At 71.0% G+C, this 17,297-nt stretch overlaps 3 protein-coding genes across 6 annotated transcripts; 2 read left to right on the forward strand and 1 right to left on the reverse strand.

The window, feature by feature from the left end:
• Positions 1 to 864: 864 nt before the first annotated feature.
• LOC104009028 (espin) lies at positions 865 to 12,844 on the forward strand. 3 transcript variants are annotated; one of them, XM_087755314.1, is made up of 14 exons: positions 865 to 1,158; positions 1,847 to 2,040; positions 4,319 to 4,505; positions 4,592 to 4,774; positions 4,856 to 4,987; positions 5,078 to 5,297; positions 5,370 to 5,647; positions 7,302 to 7,463; positions 7,548 to 7,722; positions 9,373 to 9,518; positions 9,611 to 9,892; positions 11,956 to 12,035; positions 12,117 to 12,128; positions 12,227 to 12,844. In XM_087755314.1, the coding sequence occupies exons 1-14, from the start codon at positions 865 to 867 to the stop codon at positions 12,372 to 12,374; spliced, it is 2,493 nt and encodes an 830-aa protein (XP_087611440.1). In that variant the 3' UTR covers positions 12,375 to 12,844. The 3 variants fall into 3 exon arrangements, with proteins under 3 accessions (XP_087611440.1, XP_087611439.1, XP_087611441.1); XM_087755313.1 differs by having other exon boundaries at positions 4,856 to 5,297; XM_087755315.1 differs by lacking the exon at positions 5,370 to 5,647 and having other exon boundaries at positions 4,856 to 5,194.
• On the forward strand, positions 10,022 to 11,407 carry LOC148056042 (espin-like protein). Its single transcript, XM_087755316.1, has one exon. It carries the CDS (start codon positions 10,022 to 10,024, stop codon positions 11,405 to 11,407), a length of 1,386 nt encoding a protein of 461 aa, XP_087611442.1.
• A 241-nt stretch (positions 12,845 to 13,085) lies between the features above and the next one.
• TNFRSF25 (TNF receptor superfamily member 25) lies at positions 13,086 to 17,280 on the reverse strand. 2 transcript variants are annotated; one of them, XM_087755039.1, is made up of 7 exons: positions 16,768 to 17,280; positions 14,924 to 15,119; positions 14,692 to 14,823; positions 14,434 to 14,586; positions 14,262 to 14,343; positions 14,113 to 14,168; positions 13,086 to 14,015 (listed from the first exon to the last, which is right to left on the reverse strand). In XM_087755039.1, exons 1-7 carry the CDS (start codon positions 17,278 to 17,280, stop codon positions 13,390 to 13,392), a joined length of 1,758 nt encoding a protein of 585 aa, XP_087611165.1. In that variant the 3' UTR covers positions 13,086 to 13,389. The 2 variants fall into 2 exon arrangements, with proteins under 2 accessions (XP_087611165.1, XP_087611164.1); XM_087755038.1 differs by having other exon boundaries at positions 14,101 to 14,168.
• Between the last annotated feature and the right edge of the window lie 17 nt (positions 17,281 to 17,297).

The following is a 17,297-nucleotide window of genomic DNA, read 5'->3' on the forward strand; positions in this document are numbered from 1 at the left end:
GGCAGGCAGGCAGGCAGGCAGGGCAGGCAGGCAGGCAGGCAGGCAGGCAGGCCGGGCAGGCAGGCAGGCAGGCAGGGCAGGCAGGCAGGGCAGGCAGGCAGGCAGGGCAGGCAGGCAGGCAGGCAGGCAGGGCAGGCAGGCAGGCAGGCAGGCCGGGCAGGCAGGCAGGGCGGTGGGCGGGGGCGGCCACGCCGCTGTCCGCGGTGCTGATCGCTCGGCGCTGCCGCTGTCCGCGGTGCTGCCGGGGGGGGCCGGTCCCCGCCTGCCCGTGCCGCCGCTGCCCGGGGTCCCGCCGCCGCTGCCCGGGCTGCCCACGGGCTCCGCCGTCGGTTCCCGCGGTGCCGGCCGCCCCCGCTGCCCGGCTCGGCCTCCCCGCGGCGGGAGGAGGCAGGGCAGCGCTCCCCGCATCCCCCCGCTCCCTCCGGTGCCGCCGGGACCGGCAGGCGCACGTCGGGGCTGCCGGAGGAGGCCGTCACCGCCGCGCCTCTCGCGTTGGCGGGCGGGGAAGGGGACACCCGTGGGGCGGGAGCGAGGGCAGCAGCTCCCCGGGGCCGCGGACGGCAGCGCCCGCAGCCGGACAGGGGCCGCTCCCGGAGTCCCCCGGGCCGCCCCCGGTCCCGGCCGCAGCCCGGCGAAGCCCGGTGCTCCGGCAGGGGCCGGGGGGAGCGGCGCGGGGTCCCCGGCGGCGGGCAGCGGGCAGCGGGCAGCGGCGGCCGCCGCGCCGTCGGGCGGGGCGGGCGCGGGGGCGGCCCCGGGGGAGGAGGAGGAGGAGCCGGCGGGCCCGGGGGGCGGTGGGGCGGCAGCGCCGCGCAGTGCCAAGCGGCGGCCGGGGCCGCCGCCGGGGCCGCCGGGGCCGGGGCCGGGATGGCGCTGGAGCGGGCGCTGCTGGCGGCGCGGCAGGGCGACCTGGAGGCGCTGCGGGGGCTGCGGGCGGCCGGGCTGCTGCGGCCGGGGCTGCGGGACGCCCTGGGCGCCTCCCCGGCGCACCACGCCGCCCGCGCCGGCCGCCTGGCCTGCCTCCGGTACCTGGCGGCCGAGGCCGCGCTCCGCGGGGACGCGCGGGCGCGCAACGGGGCCACGCCGGCCCACGACGCCGCCGCCACCGGCAACCTGGCCTGTCTCCAGTGGCTGCTCACGCAGGGGGGCTGCGGCGTGCAGGTGCGAGCGGGGGCGCGGGGGGCGCCGGCGGCGCGGACGGGCGGGGACGCTTTCTCAGAGCGGGCGGCAGCCGGGGGACCCGCAGAGCCCCCGGCGCCCCGGCGGGGCTCAGCCCCGAGGGGGAGCAAGGACCCTCCGGGGCCGCGCCCGGGGCTGCCGGCCCCTCCGGGGTTACACAACGGCGGGAGCCGGGCGGTAAGCGGCTTGCCGCGGGGCGAAGCCGACGCCGTGTGACGGGCCGGAGGGAGAGGAGGCGGCGGGGAGGCTGGGAGCGGGGATTAGGCGGGAAGGACGGGGTCAGCACGCTACGGCAGCCGCCTGGCCGGGGGCCAGCCCTGCCCGCTCCCCGCCGAGCGTGGAGGGCGGCCGGGCCGGCGGCGCAGCAGGGCTCTGTGGAGAGACCCCGTGGGCAGGGGCCGCTCGCCGCCGGCAGAACAAGCGGGGCTTTGTGCAGCGCTCGCTGCGTGTGGATGCAGGCCCCACCGGAGGGTGGACACGCTTGGCCCGTGGCCCCTCCGATGGCCCATCCCCTCCCTCCGGCCCTGCTCCATGCAGATGGGACCTCCGCCCCGGCCAGCCCTCCCTTCCCGGGGCCGGCTCCCGGCTGGGGGATGCCCCGCGGCCGCCCATGGTCCCCAGTCCCATGCATGCTCCCCAGTGCCAACGGCCACTCCGCTTCTTCCCGCAGGACACAGACAACTCCGGTGCCACCATCCTACACCTGGCAGCCCGCTTCGGTCACCACGAGGTGATTGACTGGCTCCTCCGCTTCGGGGGCAGCGACCCCACGGTGGCCACCGACACGGGAGCGCTGCCTGTCCACTACGCCGCGGCCAAAGGGGATTTCCCTTCCCTGCAACTGCTCCTGGGACACTGCCCCAGGTAACAGCCCCCGCTGCCGGCGGCGAGACGGACTCCGCGCCGGGGGCTCACCAGTCCACTGGCCGGAGAGGGGCTGGCGGCAGAGCGGGGTGCCTGCTGCCGCCCCATCCTTCCCTCCAGCCACTGGGCACGGTGCCAGCGCCAGGGACGGATGCCGCAGCCACCTTTGTCCCCTGGCTCCAAGGGCAACGTAGCCGCGTTACCAGGCTGGGCAGGCAGCTGCACCTTCTTTATGGCCTGGAGAGAAAGGGCGAGGAGGAGAGCGGCAGTGCTGGCAGAAATATTGCCACCGGCCCCCGGGTCTGTTCCCTGGGCTCCTGGCGCGGGGCGATAACACAGCCGCCTTTGTCCGCCCGCCATTATGTAAATGGATTAGGCTGCCCGCCGAGGAGAGGCCTCTCCCCGCGCCGGAGGCGACCTTTCCGCCTGCCCAGGGCCGTGGGCATCGCTGGGCACGGCAGCCCCGCTTGGCCAGCATCACCGCGGCAGTGTCCCTGCTTCGCCTCCCGAGCGGTACCCGGGGCCGGGCCGGCCCCCCAGCATACACGGCATGGCAACCCACCGGGCCCGTGGTGCCAAGGCTCGCCGTGGGGCTGCAGCGGGCGATTAGGCGGCCCCTAATCTGATTTCCTGCAGTGGGCAGAGGTGGCTAGAAATAACCCACGGTCCCGGCCGAGGTGGAGCCAGGGGATGTGCTGGTGCCCCACACCGTGCCCGGCAGGCTCAAGGGCTGCGGATGCGAGGGGGTGGGCAGCTGCCCCGCACGCACCCAAGGGTGTCCCAAGGCAGCGGGAGGTGAGCCAGGGCTCAGCAACCCTCTGTCCCTGGGTGCCACGGCCCCGGACCCCCCAGTCTTCTTGCCAGGCAGGGCCGCAGAGCCATCGCAGGGTCCCGGTACCCCTGTGGCACCCACCGCCCACCCCTGCTCACTGGCTGCTGGCAGCCTGCCCAGCCTGGCCCTTTATCCCCAGGTGTGCCGGCTCAGCCCTGGGCACCTGTGGGGATTAACCCCCCGCGGCCTGCAGCCCAGCCCCAGCCCAGCCACGGCTCCCACTCGGTGCCCGTGGTGTCGGCCCCAGTGTGGTGCAGCGCTGGCAGCAGCCCTCCTGCGTTGGCTTTCACGCTTCTTGCTGGGGTTGTTCCGCTGCCATCACCGCCTTCCCCTTGAATTATTTAGGGCCTGCCCCGTGCCTGGCCCTGCACCCGTCCGGAGGCTCCGTTACAGCTGCGAAATCCAATCCCCGAGCACTGCCGTGGGACGCTGGCACTCCCGGCCCACCCTCGCCCCGACCTCGCAGGGTCCCCGGCAGCCGGCAGCCCGGCGAGGGGTCCCAGCCATCTGGCAAAGCGGTTTACCAGTGCTCGCCCAAGTGGCTTAACCCCCTCCCGATTAGTGGGAAAGAGCGATTGGGAGCTGAACGCACCCCCTGCCCCTGCCACCGCCCCGTGGCCTGACCCAGCCTGCAACCACCCCAGCCCCAGCCCCTGCTCGGGGAGCGCCCAGCGGCGTGCTGGCCCGGCGCTGCGGCACCGGGGCAGGCGCCCTGCGGCATGGCACGGCGGGAAGGCAGCGCTGGCTGCGGCCCGTCTCACGGTTACAGGGATCAATTATTAAGGGCCCACGATTGTTGCGATAACAGAGCAGAGTATTTATTGCTCTTCCTTTTTTAAATATTCAACAGGGTTTTTTACAGAGCACTTAATAAAACAGCTTCCTGCACGGCGGGGATGCAAGGATGTGGGATGAAGGGATATGGGATTTGGGATGCGGGCTGTGTGATTCGGGATGCACAGTGCGGGACATGGGGAAGCCAAGGCCCGCCAGGACGGCAGGGGGATGCCGGTGCCCGGCAGCGGGGCTGGCAGGGGGCAGTGGGGCCGGGCAGCGCCATGGTGCAGGTTGGCCTTTCCCTGCCGGCTCCCCTGCAGCCAGTGCTGCCTAAGCTGCTTATTTAAAAATACTGCTAAACTGCAGTGTCCAAAAACAGCCGGAGGAAGGAGCTTAGCCTAAGCAGGCTGATTAACTTAGTGACCTCCCACCGCAGCGGCCACCGCTGTGCGGGGACCCAGTGAGGAGCCATCGGGTGGATGGCTCCCAGCCCACGCTGCCCGGCCCTGGCCCTGCCCTGCCTGCCCCTGGCCAGCGTGTCCCCTGTGTGTCCCCCGTGCCTCCACATGTCCCCATGTCCCTGCAACCCTCACGTTCCCCCTACCTCCCGTCCCGGCACGCTGCCGGCTGCGGTGGCCACAGGTGACAGGCGCTGTGCCCTGCTTGCAGCACGCTGAGTGCCCAGACCAAGACAGGGGCCACCCCGCTGTACCTCGCCTGCCAGGAAGGCCACCTGGAGATCATCCAGTACCTGGTGCAGGACTGCGGGGCCGACCCCCACGCGCGCGCCCACGACGGCATGACCCCACTGCACGCCGCTGCCCAGATGGGCCACAACACTGTCATCGTCTGGCTGGTAAGCGCTGGCTGGACACGGCGTGGCCGTGTGGCGGCACGGCATGGGGCTGGCGGCGCTGGCGCTCAGCCCGCCTGCCCGCGCAGATGAGCTTCACGACGGTGAGCCTGTCGGAGCGGGACGCCGAGGGGGCCACGGCCATGCACTTCGCCGCCAGCCGCGGCCACGCCAAGGTGCTGAGCTGGCTGCTGCTGCACGGCGGGGAGATCACCACCGACAGCTGGGGCGGCACGCCGCTGCACGACGCCGCCGAGAACGGCGAGCTGGAGGTGGGTGCCGGCAGCTGGCAGGGTGCTGGGGTGGGTTGAGGGCCGCCCTCTGGCCCTGCCACACCCCCCCCGTCTCCCCAGTGCTGCCAGATCCTGGTGGTGAACGGCGCCGATCTCAGTGTCCGTGACCAGGATGGCTACACGGCGGCCGACCTCGCCGACTACAATGGCCACGGCCACTGCGCCCAGTACCTGCGCACTGTGGAGAACATGGTACAGTGGCGTCCCGTGGCCGAGCTCGTGGGGAGCGGACGCAGCCCTCCGCTCCCACCCTGCCGCCTGACCACGTGGCTGTGCCGGCAGAGCGTGGAGCATCGCGTGCTGTCGCGAGACCCCTCGGCAGACGGGGAGTGCCGGCAGCCCGACTCGGGCATGTCGTCGCCCAACACCACAGCATCGGCGCCCCAGCCGCGCTTCGAGGTGGGCTCCCCTGCCAGCACCCTCTCCAACTACGACTCCTGCCACTCCAGCCAGTCCAGCACCGGGGAGAAGAGGGGCAGCCCGCCGGGGGCCCCCGCCACCCGTGAGTGCGGGGCCGGGGGGCGCGGGGTGGGGGCTGCGGGGCCAGCCCCGCCTGACCCCTTGCCCTGCGCAGGGGTGCCTGAGCCAGCACTGGCGGACATGCAGGCGTACATGGACATGCTGGACCCCGAGATGCGGCCGAGGGGCCGGGGGCCGGCAGGCGAGGGCCCTCCCCCGCCGCCGCCCCCCGCCTTTCCCCCGCCGCCGCCCCCACCCCCCACAGCCCGGCCACCCCCGCCGCCCCCTGGCTACCCCGCGCCCACGCCCCCCGCCGCCGCCCACACTGCCGACATCTATGTGCGGGCCAAGAACAACCTGCGGCACGTGGAGAGCCAGGCGCTGCGCCGAGAGGTACGGCCCCGTCCACCATGTCCCCTGCACCATGCACCCTGTGCCCCATGTGCCGCGACCCATGCTCAGCTGCTCCTGGCCATGCAGCTCAGGGGATGAGACCCGGGGGGGACATGCTGCTGGGCATCGATTCCCTGTGGGGAGCTGTTAGTGCTCGACGGCACCGGGAAGGGACAGCCACGGCTTGAGGCCACATGCCTGCGATGCTGGCACACACCAGGCGACCGGGGTGCAACTGGCAGCAAGGGTGCAGCAAGCCAGGGCTGGCGATGCTCCAGTGCCTCCGCGGCACTGGGCGGCCCCGCTCCACCGCTGCGCCGGCTGGGGCACCTGGCAGCACCGCGCAGGCTGGCGCGTGGCCGGCTGTCGCAGCCGCGCCCACACGGCCCTGGCGATGCCACCAGCACCACGCCAAGCTGGGCGTGGGCGGCAGCGCAGGCTGTAACCTGAGCGACCGGCTCCGGTGTCACCTGCGCCACAGGTGTCGGGTGGCACAGCCGGCACTGCCAGGAGCTGAGAGGGCTCAGCCGGGCGTGCACAGGTAAGAGGGGTGCAGCCCCCCAGGGTGGGCCGGGGAGGCATCGGGACACGGTGGGCTCGGGGCCACCCCGACCCCCTACCATGGCTCTCGCCACCCCACCGGGGACGGGAGCCCAGTGCACGGCCACGGCCGGGGCACTGGTGGAGGCCAGCGCCGCAAGGGAGAGGGGCACACGGGATGGGGGTCTTGGCAGAGCAGTGTGTGCCAGGCCTGTGCAGGGCTCGGGACCCCGTTGTGCTCGTCGTGCGTGGCCCTGGCTCGTTAGCACTTACCAGGGTAATGAGCGGCCCTGCCTGGGGGCTACAGAGCCAGACTGCCCTGGGGAGGTGCAGGTGTGTGCCAGCCCCGTGCCAGAGCGGTGCAGGCACCCCACGTAGCAGGGCTGAGCAGCACAGATCCTCGTGCCAGACTGGGGCTGGAGCTGGGGCTGCTGGAGTGGGAGCTGGGCTTGGCACAGTGCCCATGGCAGCCGGAGCAGGAAGCGCTGAGCTGGTGCTTGTTGACTTAGCTGGAGCTGGAGGCAGCAGCAAGCGCCTGGGCTCGCCATGCAAATGCCATGGGCAGAGGTGGCGCATGGGGAAATGCAAATAGTGGGGCCCCCAGCAGGGGAGTGGGGCCGTGCCACTGCGGCACCTCAAACCCGGGTGGTGGGCGCAGCCCCCTGCAGCACCGGCACTCGGCAGCACGACCTGCAAAGCTGCTGCGGTATGTGCCGGGGTGAGCCGAGGCTGCGCTGCCTGAGAGCCCTGTTCAGAGGGAGGTTTGGAACCGGGCCTCGGCCCTGCGGGGGATAAGCTCCCGGTAATCCACGGGGCCGGGGCTCGGCACTCCTGTTCCCAGGGGGTTATCCCAGGGGAGGCTCGGCCGTGCTCCTGGGCACAGGCTGTGGGGTCACAGTGCCAGGCACCGACAGTGCGTGCTGCCACGCTGGCGTGCAGCCCCCGGTACAGCCTCGTGCCGAGCAGACCCCCGGGGCATGTGCCTGCCGTCCCCCCAGCCTGGCATCTGCCGCATGGCCACCGCTGGCACGGCCCCACTCTGCCACAGCTCTGCCCCACAGCCACCCTGGGCACAGCTGGGCACGGCTGCACTGAGCTGCGCTCCCCGTTGCAGCTGGCATCGCGCGAGAGCAGCCCCGAGGGCCTGCGCCGGGCCGACTCCACCAGGCGGTCAAGGAATTTCGGCAAGCAGCCGAGCACCGGCGACTACTACAAGCACCTGGGGCACGGTACAGCTGAGCAGCCTGGTCCCCGGCGAATGGCGCACAGCGAGGAGGTGAGCCCCAGGCCCTGCGCCACGAGCCTGCATGTGGCTCAGCGGCATCGGCACCAGGCAACGCCTGCCTGTGCTCTCTTTCAGGCATCACCCATCTCAGCGGACACCATGCGCAATGGGGAGAGCAAGCCCGGCACCGAGCTGCCGCCACCGCCGCCACCCCCGCCACTGCCCAATGCTGGCTGCCTGCCACCCCCGCCACCGCCACCGCCAGCCGAGACCCCCGCCGGCCCCCGCCGCTCCTCCTCCTCCGCGGGAAGTAAGTGGCGGGGCGCTGGGTGGGCACAGGGCGCGATCCCGGGCACCATCCCGTCGGCTGCACTGTGGCGCCGGCCGCCCTGGCGTGTCTCCTCCTGCGGCACTCCATCCGCGCGGCTCCTGACGGCCTCTCTGTCCTTCTCTCCTCCGGTGTTGGCGCGGGGGCCCCCATGCCCACCTGCCCCCGCCTGCTCTCACTGCTGGCTGCTTCTCTTCTCTCTTGTCTCGCGGTGGCCAAATCCTTCCTCTGCCGCGCGCCCTGCGCCGCCTCTCTGCTTCTCCCCCTAGGAGGAAAGGCGCTCAGGCAGATGAAGAGTAAGTACCGCGGCCCCGCGCTCCTCCCTGCTCAGGGGGTGCCCTGGCCCGGGGCACGGCCAGAGGGGCCTGACCCGGCACCGTCCAGCGCCGGAGCCACGGGGCATTTACAGCCACCGGGGCGGGCAGCAGCCCACAGCCCTCCGGCCTGCCGAGCCCTCGCTGCCGCGTCGCCAGCGTGCCACACGGGTGCCCTGAGCGCTGGCACGGGGCTGCCGAAGCCACCGGGCAGGGCTGGGCAGGCGGCCGGGGCTCCATGCCCCCTGCGGCCCCCGCGGCCCCGCCGCCATTCCGCACACAGAGGGCCTTTGTTTGCGCTCAGCCGGCCGGCGTGACCCTGCCACGTGAGCGTACCGCTGATTGCAGCCGACGGGCTTGGCCGCCACTCGGCGCCCGCTTTATTAGCGCTGGCTCCCAGGGCTGGGGGGTCTCAGCCGGCACTGGATGGCAGCGCGCACGCCCCGCTGGGCCCTCAGCACCCGCAGCCGTCTCGCCCCGGCACGGCACGGCCAAGCGGGGCGAGCTGCGGGCGCCAGCGGCGGGGAGGGGGCTCTGCCTTGGCACAGCACCATGGGCCGTTAGGGACCTGCACATGGCTGGCACGGACGGTGGGTGCTCGCGGGATGGGCGGCACGAGCAGCGGCACAGGCATCACCAGGGGCACTGCCGTGCCCCGGTGCCGGTGCCATGCAGCCCTCAGGGCTCAGGGCTGGCAGTGGGGCTGGCTTGGGCTGGCTCAGGCTGTCGGTGCATCGCTGCCAGGGGCTGTAGGGGACTATAGGGGGTCCAGGGCCCCCGGTGAGCTGGCACAGGGCTGTTCTGCTGTGCCAGGGCTGCCACCAGCCACAGACCTGTCCCTCCACAGGCAGGTCACTGCTGTCGCAGCACAGTGCCGCAGGGTGGGTGGCACTCGGGGCTGGGACTATGCTGGGGCCCCAGGAACTGGGTGTTGGGGTGCTGCTCCAGCAGGGTCCCATGGACCCAGTAAGCTGGGTGTTGGGATGCTGGTCCCATGGACCTGGGGAGCTGGATGCCAGGCTGCTGAGTGCTGGTGTGTTGCTGCAGTGGGGTCCCAGGGACCCAGGGAGTTGGGTGCTGCGGTGCTGTTCCTATGGACCTGGTGAGCTGGGTGCCGGGGTGCTGGTCTGGCAGGGTCCCATGGACCCAGGGGACTGGGTGCTGGCATGCTGCTCCAACAGGGCTCCCAGGGGTTCCCGGGTGGGGGGGCAGTGAGCCGGCCACCCTACCACCCCCATGCCCCATGAGCTGGCAGGGGAGCGGTGGGTGGGGGGCTGCTGGCAGTGGGGCTCTTACTGCCCGCCCTGCCTCCTCCCAGGCACCAAGTCCTTCAACATGATCTCCCCCACCGGCGACAACTCGGAGCTGCTGGCTGAGATCAAGGCTGGGAAGAGCCTCAAGCCGACGCCGCAGAGCAAAGGCTTCACCACCGTCTTCTCCGGCAGCGGCCAGGCAGGGGCCAACGTAGGTGGGGGGCGGGGGGCAGGGAGCCGATGGCATGGCGCGGTGTAGCACGGCAGGCGCCCACCACCCTCCCCCCCCCCCTTCTTCTACAGGCAGAGTCGCCGGTGTCCTCCCCGTCACCCACCAGGACACCCACCCCACCGGCCACCCCCGAGGCTGCCGGGCCACCACGCTGCCTGGCAGGGGGCTCGCCAGAGCCAGTGCTGAACGGGAGCTCGCCAGTGCCAGCGGTGGGCGCTGGGGTGGCGGTGGAAGCGGAGACGCTGGTGCCGAGCCATGACGAGCAGGGCCGGCCCATCCCTGAGTGGAAGCGGCAGGTGATGGTGCGCAAGCTGCAGCTCCGCATGCAGGAGGAAGAGGAGCAGCGCCGTAAGGTAGGAGGGTCTCGCAGGCTGTGGCGGCAAGCACGGCACGGGCACGGCCCAGTGGCTCAGGACCTGGCGAGACGGCATGCGTGGCATCGCCTCTGGCTCACAGCTGCACCAGGGGACCACCCCACCTGCATGCAGGGGTGTCGTGCCCCGGGGTTGCCACACGTGGCAGTGGCAGCACAGGGTGTGCGTGGCACGGCCTCAAGAGCCCCTTTGCCCTCTTTCCCACTGCAGCCCAGGAGCTGCTCGCCGCCCCCGTGCCGGCATGGGCTATCTGCCCGCAGGGGCACACCGGGACCCACCGGGCAGCCGATGCGGGAGGAGGACGTGCGGCACCTGGAGAGGCAGCTGGGGAGCCTGCGGGTGATGCATGAGGCGCAGCCAGCGCAGCTGCTGCCGGGGCGGCCGGAGGAGGAGCTGCTGCCGCTCCTGCCGCTGCCTGCCACCCTGGCACCCCAGCGCTTTGCCCTTGCCTGCGAGGACCTGCCCACCTGCAGCAGCCAGCCTCCCGCACTGCCAAGGAGTGCAGCCGCACCGCCGGCCACCCTGGGGAGCCAGGAGGGCCCTGGGGCTGGGGGGGCAGGGGGCAGCCCCGGTGCCCTGCACGACGCCCGGCGCGAGATCTTGGGCTGCGGCATCTCCGTCCGCAGCCTCAAGGCCAACTACGAGGGGCCAGGGGGGGCCCCCATGCCTCTTCCCAGGGTCACCAAGCGCAAGCGGGCGCAGCCCCCCGGCAGCACCCGCCGGCCTGTCATGGAAGAGGAATATGGAGATAGGGCACTGCGGCGGAGCCAGCTGGCACCGCCGGAGCTGAGTGGCCCACAAGAGTCCCCAGCGGCGCGCAAGGAGCGCGCCATCTTCCTCTTCCTGGAGCACTGGAAGAAGCGGGCGCTGGTGGCGGTGCCTGGGGAGGCACGGCCATCGTGGCCAGGGAGGCGGCGGCCAGCAGTGGGGCAGCTGCTGGCCCGCTGGAGGAGCGTTGCCCGCCGGGTGCCAGGGCGGCAGATCCGGCGGCTGAGCCGTGCCACGGTGCTGTACTGGCCCCAGCACTTCCTGCCCCATGTCGGCGGCTCACCCATGCCCCACGACAGCCTCCCGCTCGACCTCTTCATGCTGGGCTACTTCCAGCTGCTGGAGATGCCACTCAGCCCCGAGGAGCGGCGCTTCCGCCACCTCCTCTGCTACGAGATGTTTGACCGCCTGGGCAGCCACAGCTGGCACCACGTCCGCCGCTTCCACCGTGCCGCACTGGAGCGGGTTGAGGCTGGCCACTGCCACTGGCTCGATGGCTTTGAGGACCTCGTGCAGGAGTTTTTTGGGGACAGCCTCACCACGGTGGCAGAGAGCCTGCCGGAGCCCCCCACTGTGGCCCCGGGAGGGGAGGGGGCAGCAGTGTCAGTGCCAGTGCCGGTGCCAGTGCTGGAGCTGGGCGAGTTCAGTGAGGAGGACGTCTGCCACTTCATCGACCGCAGCTTCTCCTTCTGGAAGGAGAAGGAGGCAGAGATGTCTGACACCTGAGCCCGGTGGGATGCTGCGGGCTGTGCCAGCGGTGTGGCGTGGGGCTGGCTGGGAGCAGGTGCCGGGGGGCAGCCAGGGGCAGCAGGACCCAGTGCCCAGGTGTGCTCAGCCGCCCCTGCAGTGCTGGCAGTGCCGTGGCTTGGCTCGGCAGAGGGCTCGGTGTTGGTTCGTGTGGACGTGGGCGGAGGTTGCGGTGTGCCGCTTGCCGTGGCTGTGTGTTGTGCGGGGGGGCGCAGCACCGGGGCTGTGCTCCCTTCTGGTGTGGCGTTTGCGGTGCCGGGGCAGTGTGGGCCCCCACGTGTCAGTGCAATAAAGCTGTGGTGTGCTGCAAAGGGCTGGCCGCGCCACGCACTCCTTCCTCCTCCCCGTGCTGGCAGAAGGCGGGTGACAAGGGGCAATGTTGGCAAGCCACGTGCTGTCCAGGAGTGTGGCTCAGCCCGGCCACCAGTGGGATATGGCGCCATGTGCCAGGGTGATGCCGCTGCTTTGCGGTGCTGGTGGCAAGGGTGGGCTCCCGGCAGCACCTGTAACACGGCTGTCTGTTGCAGGAGAAGGAGGAGGAGGCGCGCCTGGCCAGCATGCCGGCCTGGAGGAGGGACATCCTGCGCAAGAAGCTGGAGGAGGAGAGGTGAGCCGGGGCCAGGGGACATCATGCCGGCTGGCCACCCCTGCGGCTCAGCTAACCCCCCTCTTCCCTTTGCCTTTGCAGGGAGCAGAAACGGTGAGTGCCGCAAGCCCCTTCCCTGGGCAGGCGGGCGGGCACGGCGGCTCCGGCGGCTCCGGTGACCGCAGCGCCCTGTGCCCTCCACTACCAAGCAGGAAAGAGCAGGAGAAGCTGAAGCGGGAGGAGGAGGAGAAGGAGAAGGAGCAGTCGGAAAAGCTAAGGACTCTCGGGTACGATGAGACAAAGCTGGCGCCCTGGCAGCGGCAGATCATCCTCAAGAAGGGGGACATAGCCAAGCACTAGCTACGCCACGCCACGCCCCGGCTCTTTGCGGCGGGAGGAGGCTGGCAGGTCCCATCGTGGACCGGGACATACCTCGACACCCTCCTCCTGCCGCCGATGGCCATGTAGCCCGACCCGGAGGAGCCCCCACCGCTGTCCCAGGCACCCATAGCCCCCGTCCCACTGCTGCCAGCCCACCGCCACCCCGTGCTGACCTTCGCAAAGTGACGTGGCGCAGCATGGGTCACCTGGCTCCTTGTGCACTGACCAGCTCAACCACTGCGGCTAGGCTTGCCATGCCACCTGGCTCCCTGTGCTCCCTGCTGGCACCGCTCGCTGTTGCGGCCGCGGCACGCTCGCCTCCACTCCTGCCTCTCCTGCCTCTGGAGCCACTCGAGGCCAGCTCCCGGCTCGCCTCCACGCTGGACCGCCTGCCTTTCCAGTGATTAAAACGATAAACCCCGCCAGCAGTGCCCCGCGCCTTCCTGGGGCTGCCCATGCCACCCCTCTGCTCGCACCACGCTGTGCCCACCGTGGTGCCCCCATCGTCCCTACCGCGCCCATCACCCACATCCACGTCACTTCCATCACCCCCATCGCCCCCATCGCCTGCAGTTACCGCATCACTGGTGGTGGCCCTGATGCCAGCGGTGCCCCAATGCCTGGCTGGGCTAGCGCAGCCCTGGGAAGAAGGGCCGGGGGCCAGCGGACGGAGAACATGCCACTTTATTGGGGGGGGGGGCAGGCACGCCTGGCAGCGGGCGGCCTCGAGAACTATCCCATGGGTTTGCGGCAGGCTCGGCCCCCGCTCGTCCTGCGAGCGGACGGGCAGCCGGCATGCCGGGGCGCGGGATCCCCCCCAGCCCTGGGAGCAGGGGGACATAAATAGGGGGGGCGGGCAGGGAGGACACATAAAACTGACATAAAATGTCTACACGGCATAAGTAACAATACTTAGGGGTACGACTCGGCCAAGGCACCCAGCGAGCCAGGGAGGTGCCAGGACCTCCCTCTGCCGGGGTGGCAGTGCCAGGGGTCAGGGGCCCGCCGGCAGGCTCCGGCGCAGTGCCTCGGCGCAGCCAGCCAGCTCCATGCGCTCCAGGGCAGTGAAGACGCGGTCGAGCGTGGCGCTGGTCTGCTGGCACCAGCGCTTCAGCATCTCGTACTGCTGGTCGCGGATGTGGGCCACCTCCAGCTCCACCAACTCGATCTCCGCCTCCCGCAGCTCCAGCACCCGCATGAACTCCTTCCAGCGCCTCACCGGCACCGCATCGATGACGGCGTAGAGCTGGCTGCCCTGCAGCAGGGTGCTGCAGAGCTCCGGAGGGGCCGAGGGCTCCACCTCACCACCCAGCTGTGCCGCACCACTGGGCTGCTCCCGCAGTAAGGCCCGGTGCTCAGAGCTCTGCCATGCCGTGCTGGTGGCATGCTCCGTCACCTGTGGGGAGCCCAGCTGGGTCCAGCACAGGCTGTCCCACCCTTGGGCACTGACCTGGCACCATGGCGTGGCCACAGCCCCGGCCATGGGGGTGGCCACCTGTGCCACGGGGAGGGGGCCACCTGCCGGGGCATTGTGCCGGAGCCACTTCCTCTTGTAGATGACGAGAGCGCCCAGGAAGAGGGGCCCGGTGAGCGCCAGCAGCACATACTCCAGCCCTGAGCCTTCAAGGAGGAGCAGGAGCATCCCTGTCAGTCAGCCAGCATGGCATTCCCCACGCCACAGCCCCCGGCCCCACCACTCCCACACCTTGGCTGCCACCGCCACCACCGCCACACACCCGCTGGCACTCCTTGCTGCACGTCTCCGGGGTGCTCCTGCAAGGAGAGAGGAGCCGTGGCACTGTGCTGCACCATGCCACAGGCCTCGCACGTGTCCCCGGATGGGGCACAGGGAGGGTCAGTGCTTACGCGTGGCACGGCCGGCACTCGCCGCCCTCGGCGTAGAAGTCAGGCTTGCAGCTGCCGCAGACTGTGTCCTGCGCCTCCGAGCCTGGGGAGAGGGCAGGCGTCAGGCAGGGCGGCACAGCCGGAGGCGGCACAGCCCGTGGGGGCACACCGCGGGCCAGCCGGCAGCACTCACAGGGCCACTGGATGAGCCGTTTGATGCAAGGCTGGCACTGCTGGCAGAAGAAGTCACTGCAGCGCTCGTCGAGGCAGTTGCGGAAGCGGCCGGGCTCGCAGCCACAGGCGACGTTGCTGGTGGCTGAGCAGTTCCTCAGCACAGTCTGGAAAGCTGCAGGAGACAGGCGGTGAGCAGCGCAGCACAGCACTACATGGCACAGCACAGCGCTGTGCAGCATGGCACGGCGCGGCGCAGCACGGCATGCTGCCAGCTCACCTTGGTGGTCACACTCATAACAAGCCTGGCACTCACGGAAGGTGTTGGGCTGGGCGCGGAAGGTGCCGGTGGGACAGGGGGCGCAGATGCTCTTGTTGCCATGGCTCAAGCAGGGGCTGAGCAGGAACGTCCCTGCGGGGACAGCGGGGTGACAGGGAGCAGGGCCACCCGGGGCAATGTGCCCAGTGTGCCACAGTGCCGTGCCGTGCCGCACTGACTGGGCGGCTCTCACCTGCAGGACACTGGACACAGCACCAGCCAGCCCCCTTGATCCAGCTCATGCCGGCGGGGCAGGGGGGTCTGGTGGCATGCCTCTGGCTGTGGGTGGGCGGCCGCACCGTGACCCGCTGCCCTCGCGGCACGATGCAGTCCTGGCACCCCGGGGTCTGCGATTCACTCGCTGCTAGCCACAGCGCTGCCAGGATCACCTGCGGGCAGGGAGAGGACAGGGATGCAGGCAGCTGGGGTGCCCGGGAGCCGCGTACCCGTGGGGAGCAGCCCTCGAACCGCACTCCCCACCTTTGCGGCCGCGCCTGCTGGGCTGTCCAAGCCAGAGCCAAGCCCAGCTCAGTGCCGCGTGGACATCGGTGCCTGTGCCGGGCAGGTCAGCTGGAGCTGCGGCCCCGTGCCCCAGAGCTACGCAGGTGTGTGACCCCGGGGCCGGGAATGCCCCACGGCAGCCCCTGCACCGTGTTTTCCCCGCTGTACCCGAGAAAGCAGCTTCCTGCTGGCGCCACAGGGCATGCACACCGCGGAGGCCACCGTGCCCCCCCGCGTCCGGGGGCCACTGTCGGGTGCCCCACATGTGTTCTGCAAACGGTGCCACCAGGCTGGCTGGGAAGGGGACCAGGGAGCGGGGTTGGGATGGTTGACTCACTGTGGGATGGGGATGAGGGAGTCGGGCACACGGGCCACTGGCCGTGCCAGTGCTCCTGCCTGCGGGATGGCCAGCCTGGGGAGGCTCTGGCAGCCGGGCGCGGGAGGGTTAGCGCTGCCGGCACTGACTTTCCTGGGGTTTATCTCCCTTGCAGAGGAGGCGATTTCCTCCCTGAGAGGAAGCCGTGCCCAACTCACGCTCTCCCTGATGCTATCACGCCTCGTACGTGCGTCCCAAACTAGGTCACCGCTTCCCCGCCCCAGGGTGCCAGGCGCTGCACCCAGGGGAGCCCCACTCCCCAGACAGCCCGGTGGGGGCGGCGAGGGGGTGCCCATGCCAGCACCCCACACCTCGGGACGGGCAGGGAGCTGGTGGGCTGGCAGTGCGGGCAGGGAGCCAGGGGATTCCTCACCGGGGGCTGGATTTCCCAGTTGCGATGGCCCCGATTACAGCAGCTGAATCATTTTCTATTAAACCCGCCGCCGCCAGCGGACTGGAAACCTCGCATGGGCCATCCTGCTTGCAGAGCGTGGCTGGCAGACTGGGGCAGCTGCCTCGGCCCCGGCTGCCAGTGGCACGTCTGAGTCACTGCCGAGGCATGACCTTCCCATGGCTGGGCCTTGCCTGTGCACCCTGCCTGCAGGCAGGCAGGCGGTTGCCCCCTTCCCTAGCACAGGCAGAAGGTGCCCCGCGGGCAGGGGAGCCACCAGCACAGGTGCCATCCCGCTGCCGGCTGTGCGGCAGGGAGACCCACGGCTTCCTGTGCCGTGCAAGCACCACCCCTGCCCGTAACACAGCCCTGGTGAGGCTTTCGCTCCTGGCACCCATGTGCCGGGGCAGCCACCTGCCCAGCCCCGGGATGGCCCCGGGCAGCCGCCACCACTGGCAGCCCTGCCCCGTGCCCACAGGCTGCCAGCACAGCTGGTCCCGGTAGCAGTGCCCTGCCTGCAGCCACATGGCTGAGCCCACAGCTCCCACTGCCACACCATGGCTGTGCCTGCCGTCTTTGTGGCTGTGCCATGCTGCAGGTACTTCGGCAAGGCAGACTGCAGCCCCAGGTGTTCAGCCAGGGCAGGGGGCTGAGCATTTTCGGCATGCTTGGCACTAGGCTTACCCCCTCCCCTCCTCCAGACCCCCCCGTGGCCGGCACCCTGCAATTGGTGGCAGGGGCCGCAGGACCCCGGCACGACTGCACTCACCCAAGCCACCTCCAGGCAGCAGCGCTTCATCCTTGCGGCCGATGTGGCTGGGTCATGCCAGGGCAGCAAGGGGACCAGGGCGGTGGGCACTGTGGGGTGTCCGGGCAGCTCAGCGCCCGGGCAGGGTGCCCCAGCACCCCATCGCCACCGCTGGCAGCGCGTGACGCGTGGTGAGTGAGCACCAGCCCTCTCCACACAGGCTTTTACACCCGACCGCAGCAGGAGGAAATGCTTTTTTTGGAAATTAGTCCAGGGGGTGCAAAAGTACATGAAGGGAGTGCCGGCTGTGGGAGGGACCTGTGCCACCTTGCCACAGGCTGCCCAGCCGCCGCCCTCCCTTTCCTGCTGGCACGGACCCGCTGTGGCTGGGGGGATGCGGGGGGCAGGGGGCGCAGGGAGCAGCACTGATGCTCCTCCACAGGGCTCCATCCCCACCCCGAGCCCCAGGGCACGAGGCTGGAGCTGCCCCCAGCCTCGCCACGGCATCTGCCCCGGGGGGGCTCCCTCAGCCATGCCGCGTGCTCATCCCA

Source organism: Nipponia nippon, unplaced genomic scaffold (assembly GCF_047370975.1).
Source record: "Nipponia nippon isolate SJK-2023a ecotype South Korea unplaced genomic scaffold, ASM4737097v1 scaffold_19, whole genome shotgun sequence".
Lineage (NCBI taxonomy): Eukaryota > Metazoa > Chordata > Aves > Pelecaniformes > Threskiornithidae > Nipponia > Nipponia nippon.

Coding starts and splice junctions, on each gene's coding strand:
- LOC104009028 (XM_087755313.1), top strand. CDS start 865: ATGGCGCTGGAGCGGGCGCTGCTGGCGGCGCGGCAGGGCGACCTGGAG. Junction 1,159..1,846: donor AGGGGGGCTGCGGCGTGCAG/GTGCGAGCGGGG, acceptor TTCTTCCCGCAG/GACACAGACAACTCCGGTGC. Junction 4,506..4,591: donor ACACTGTCATCGTCTGGCTG/GTAAGCGCTGGC, acceptor CTGCCCGCGCAG/ATGAGCTTCACGACGGTGAG.
- LOC148056042 (XM_087755316.1), top strand. CDS start 10,022: ATGCAGGGGTGTCGTGCCCCGGGGTTGCCACACGTGGCAGTGGCAGCA.
- TNFRSF25 (XM_087755038.1), bottom strand. CDS start 17,280: ATGGCTGAGGGAGCCCCCCCGGGGCAGATGCCGTGGCGAGGCTGGGGG. Junction 14,587..14,691: donor TTATGAGTGTGACCACCAAG/GTGAGCTGGCAG, acceptor TGTCTCCTGCAG/CTTTCCAGACTGTGCTGAGG. Junction 14,016..14,100: donor TGGTGGCGGTGGCAGCCAAG/GTGTGGGAGTGG, acceptor TCCTCCTTGAAG/GCTCAGGGCTGGAGTATGTG.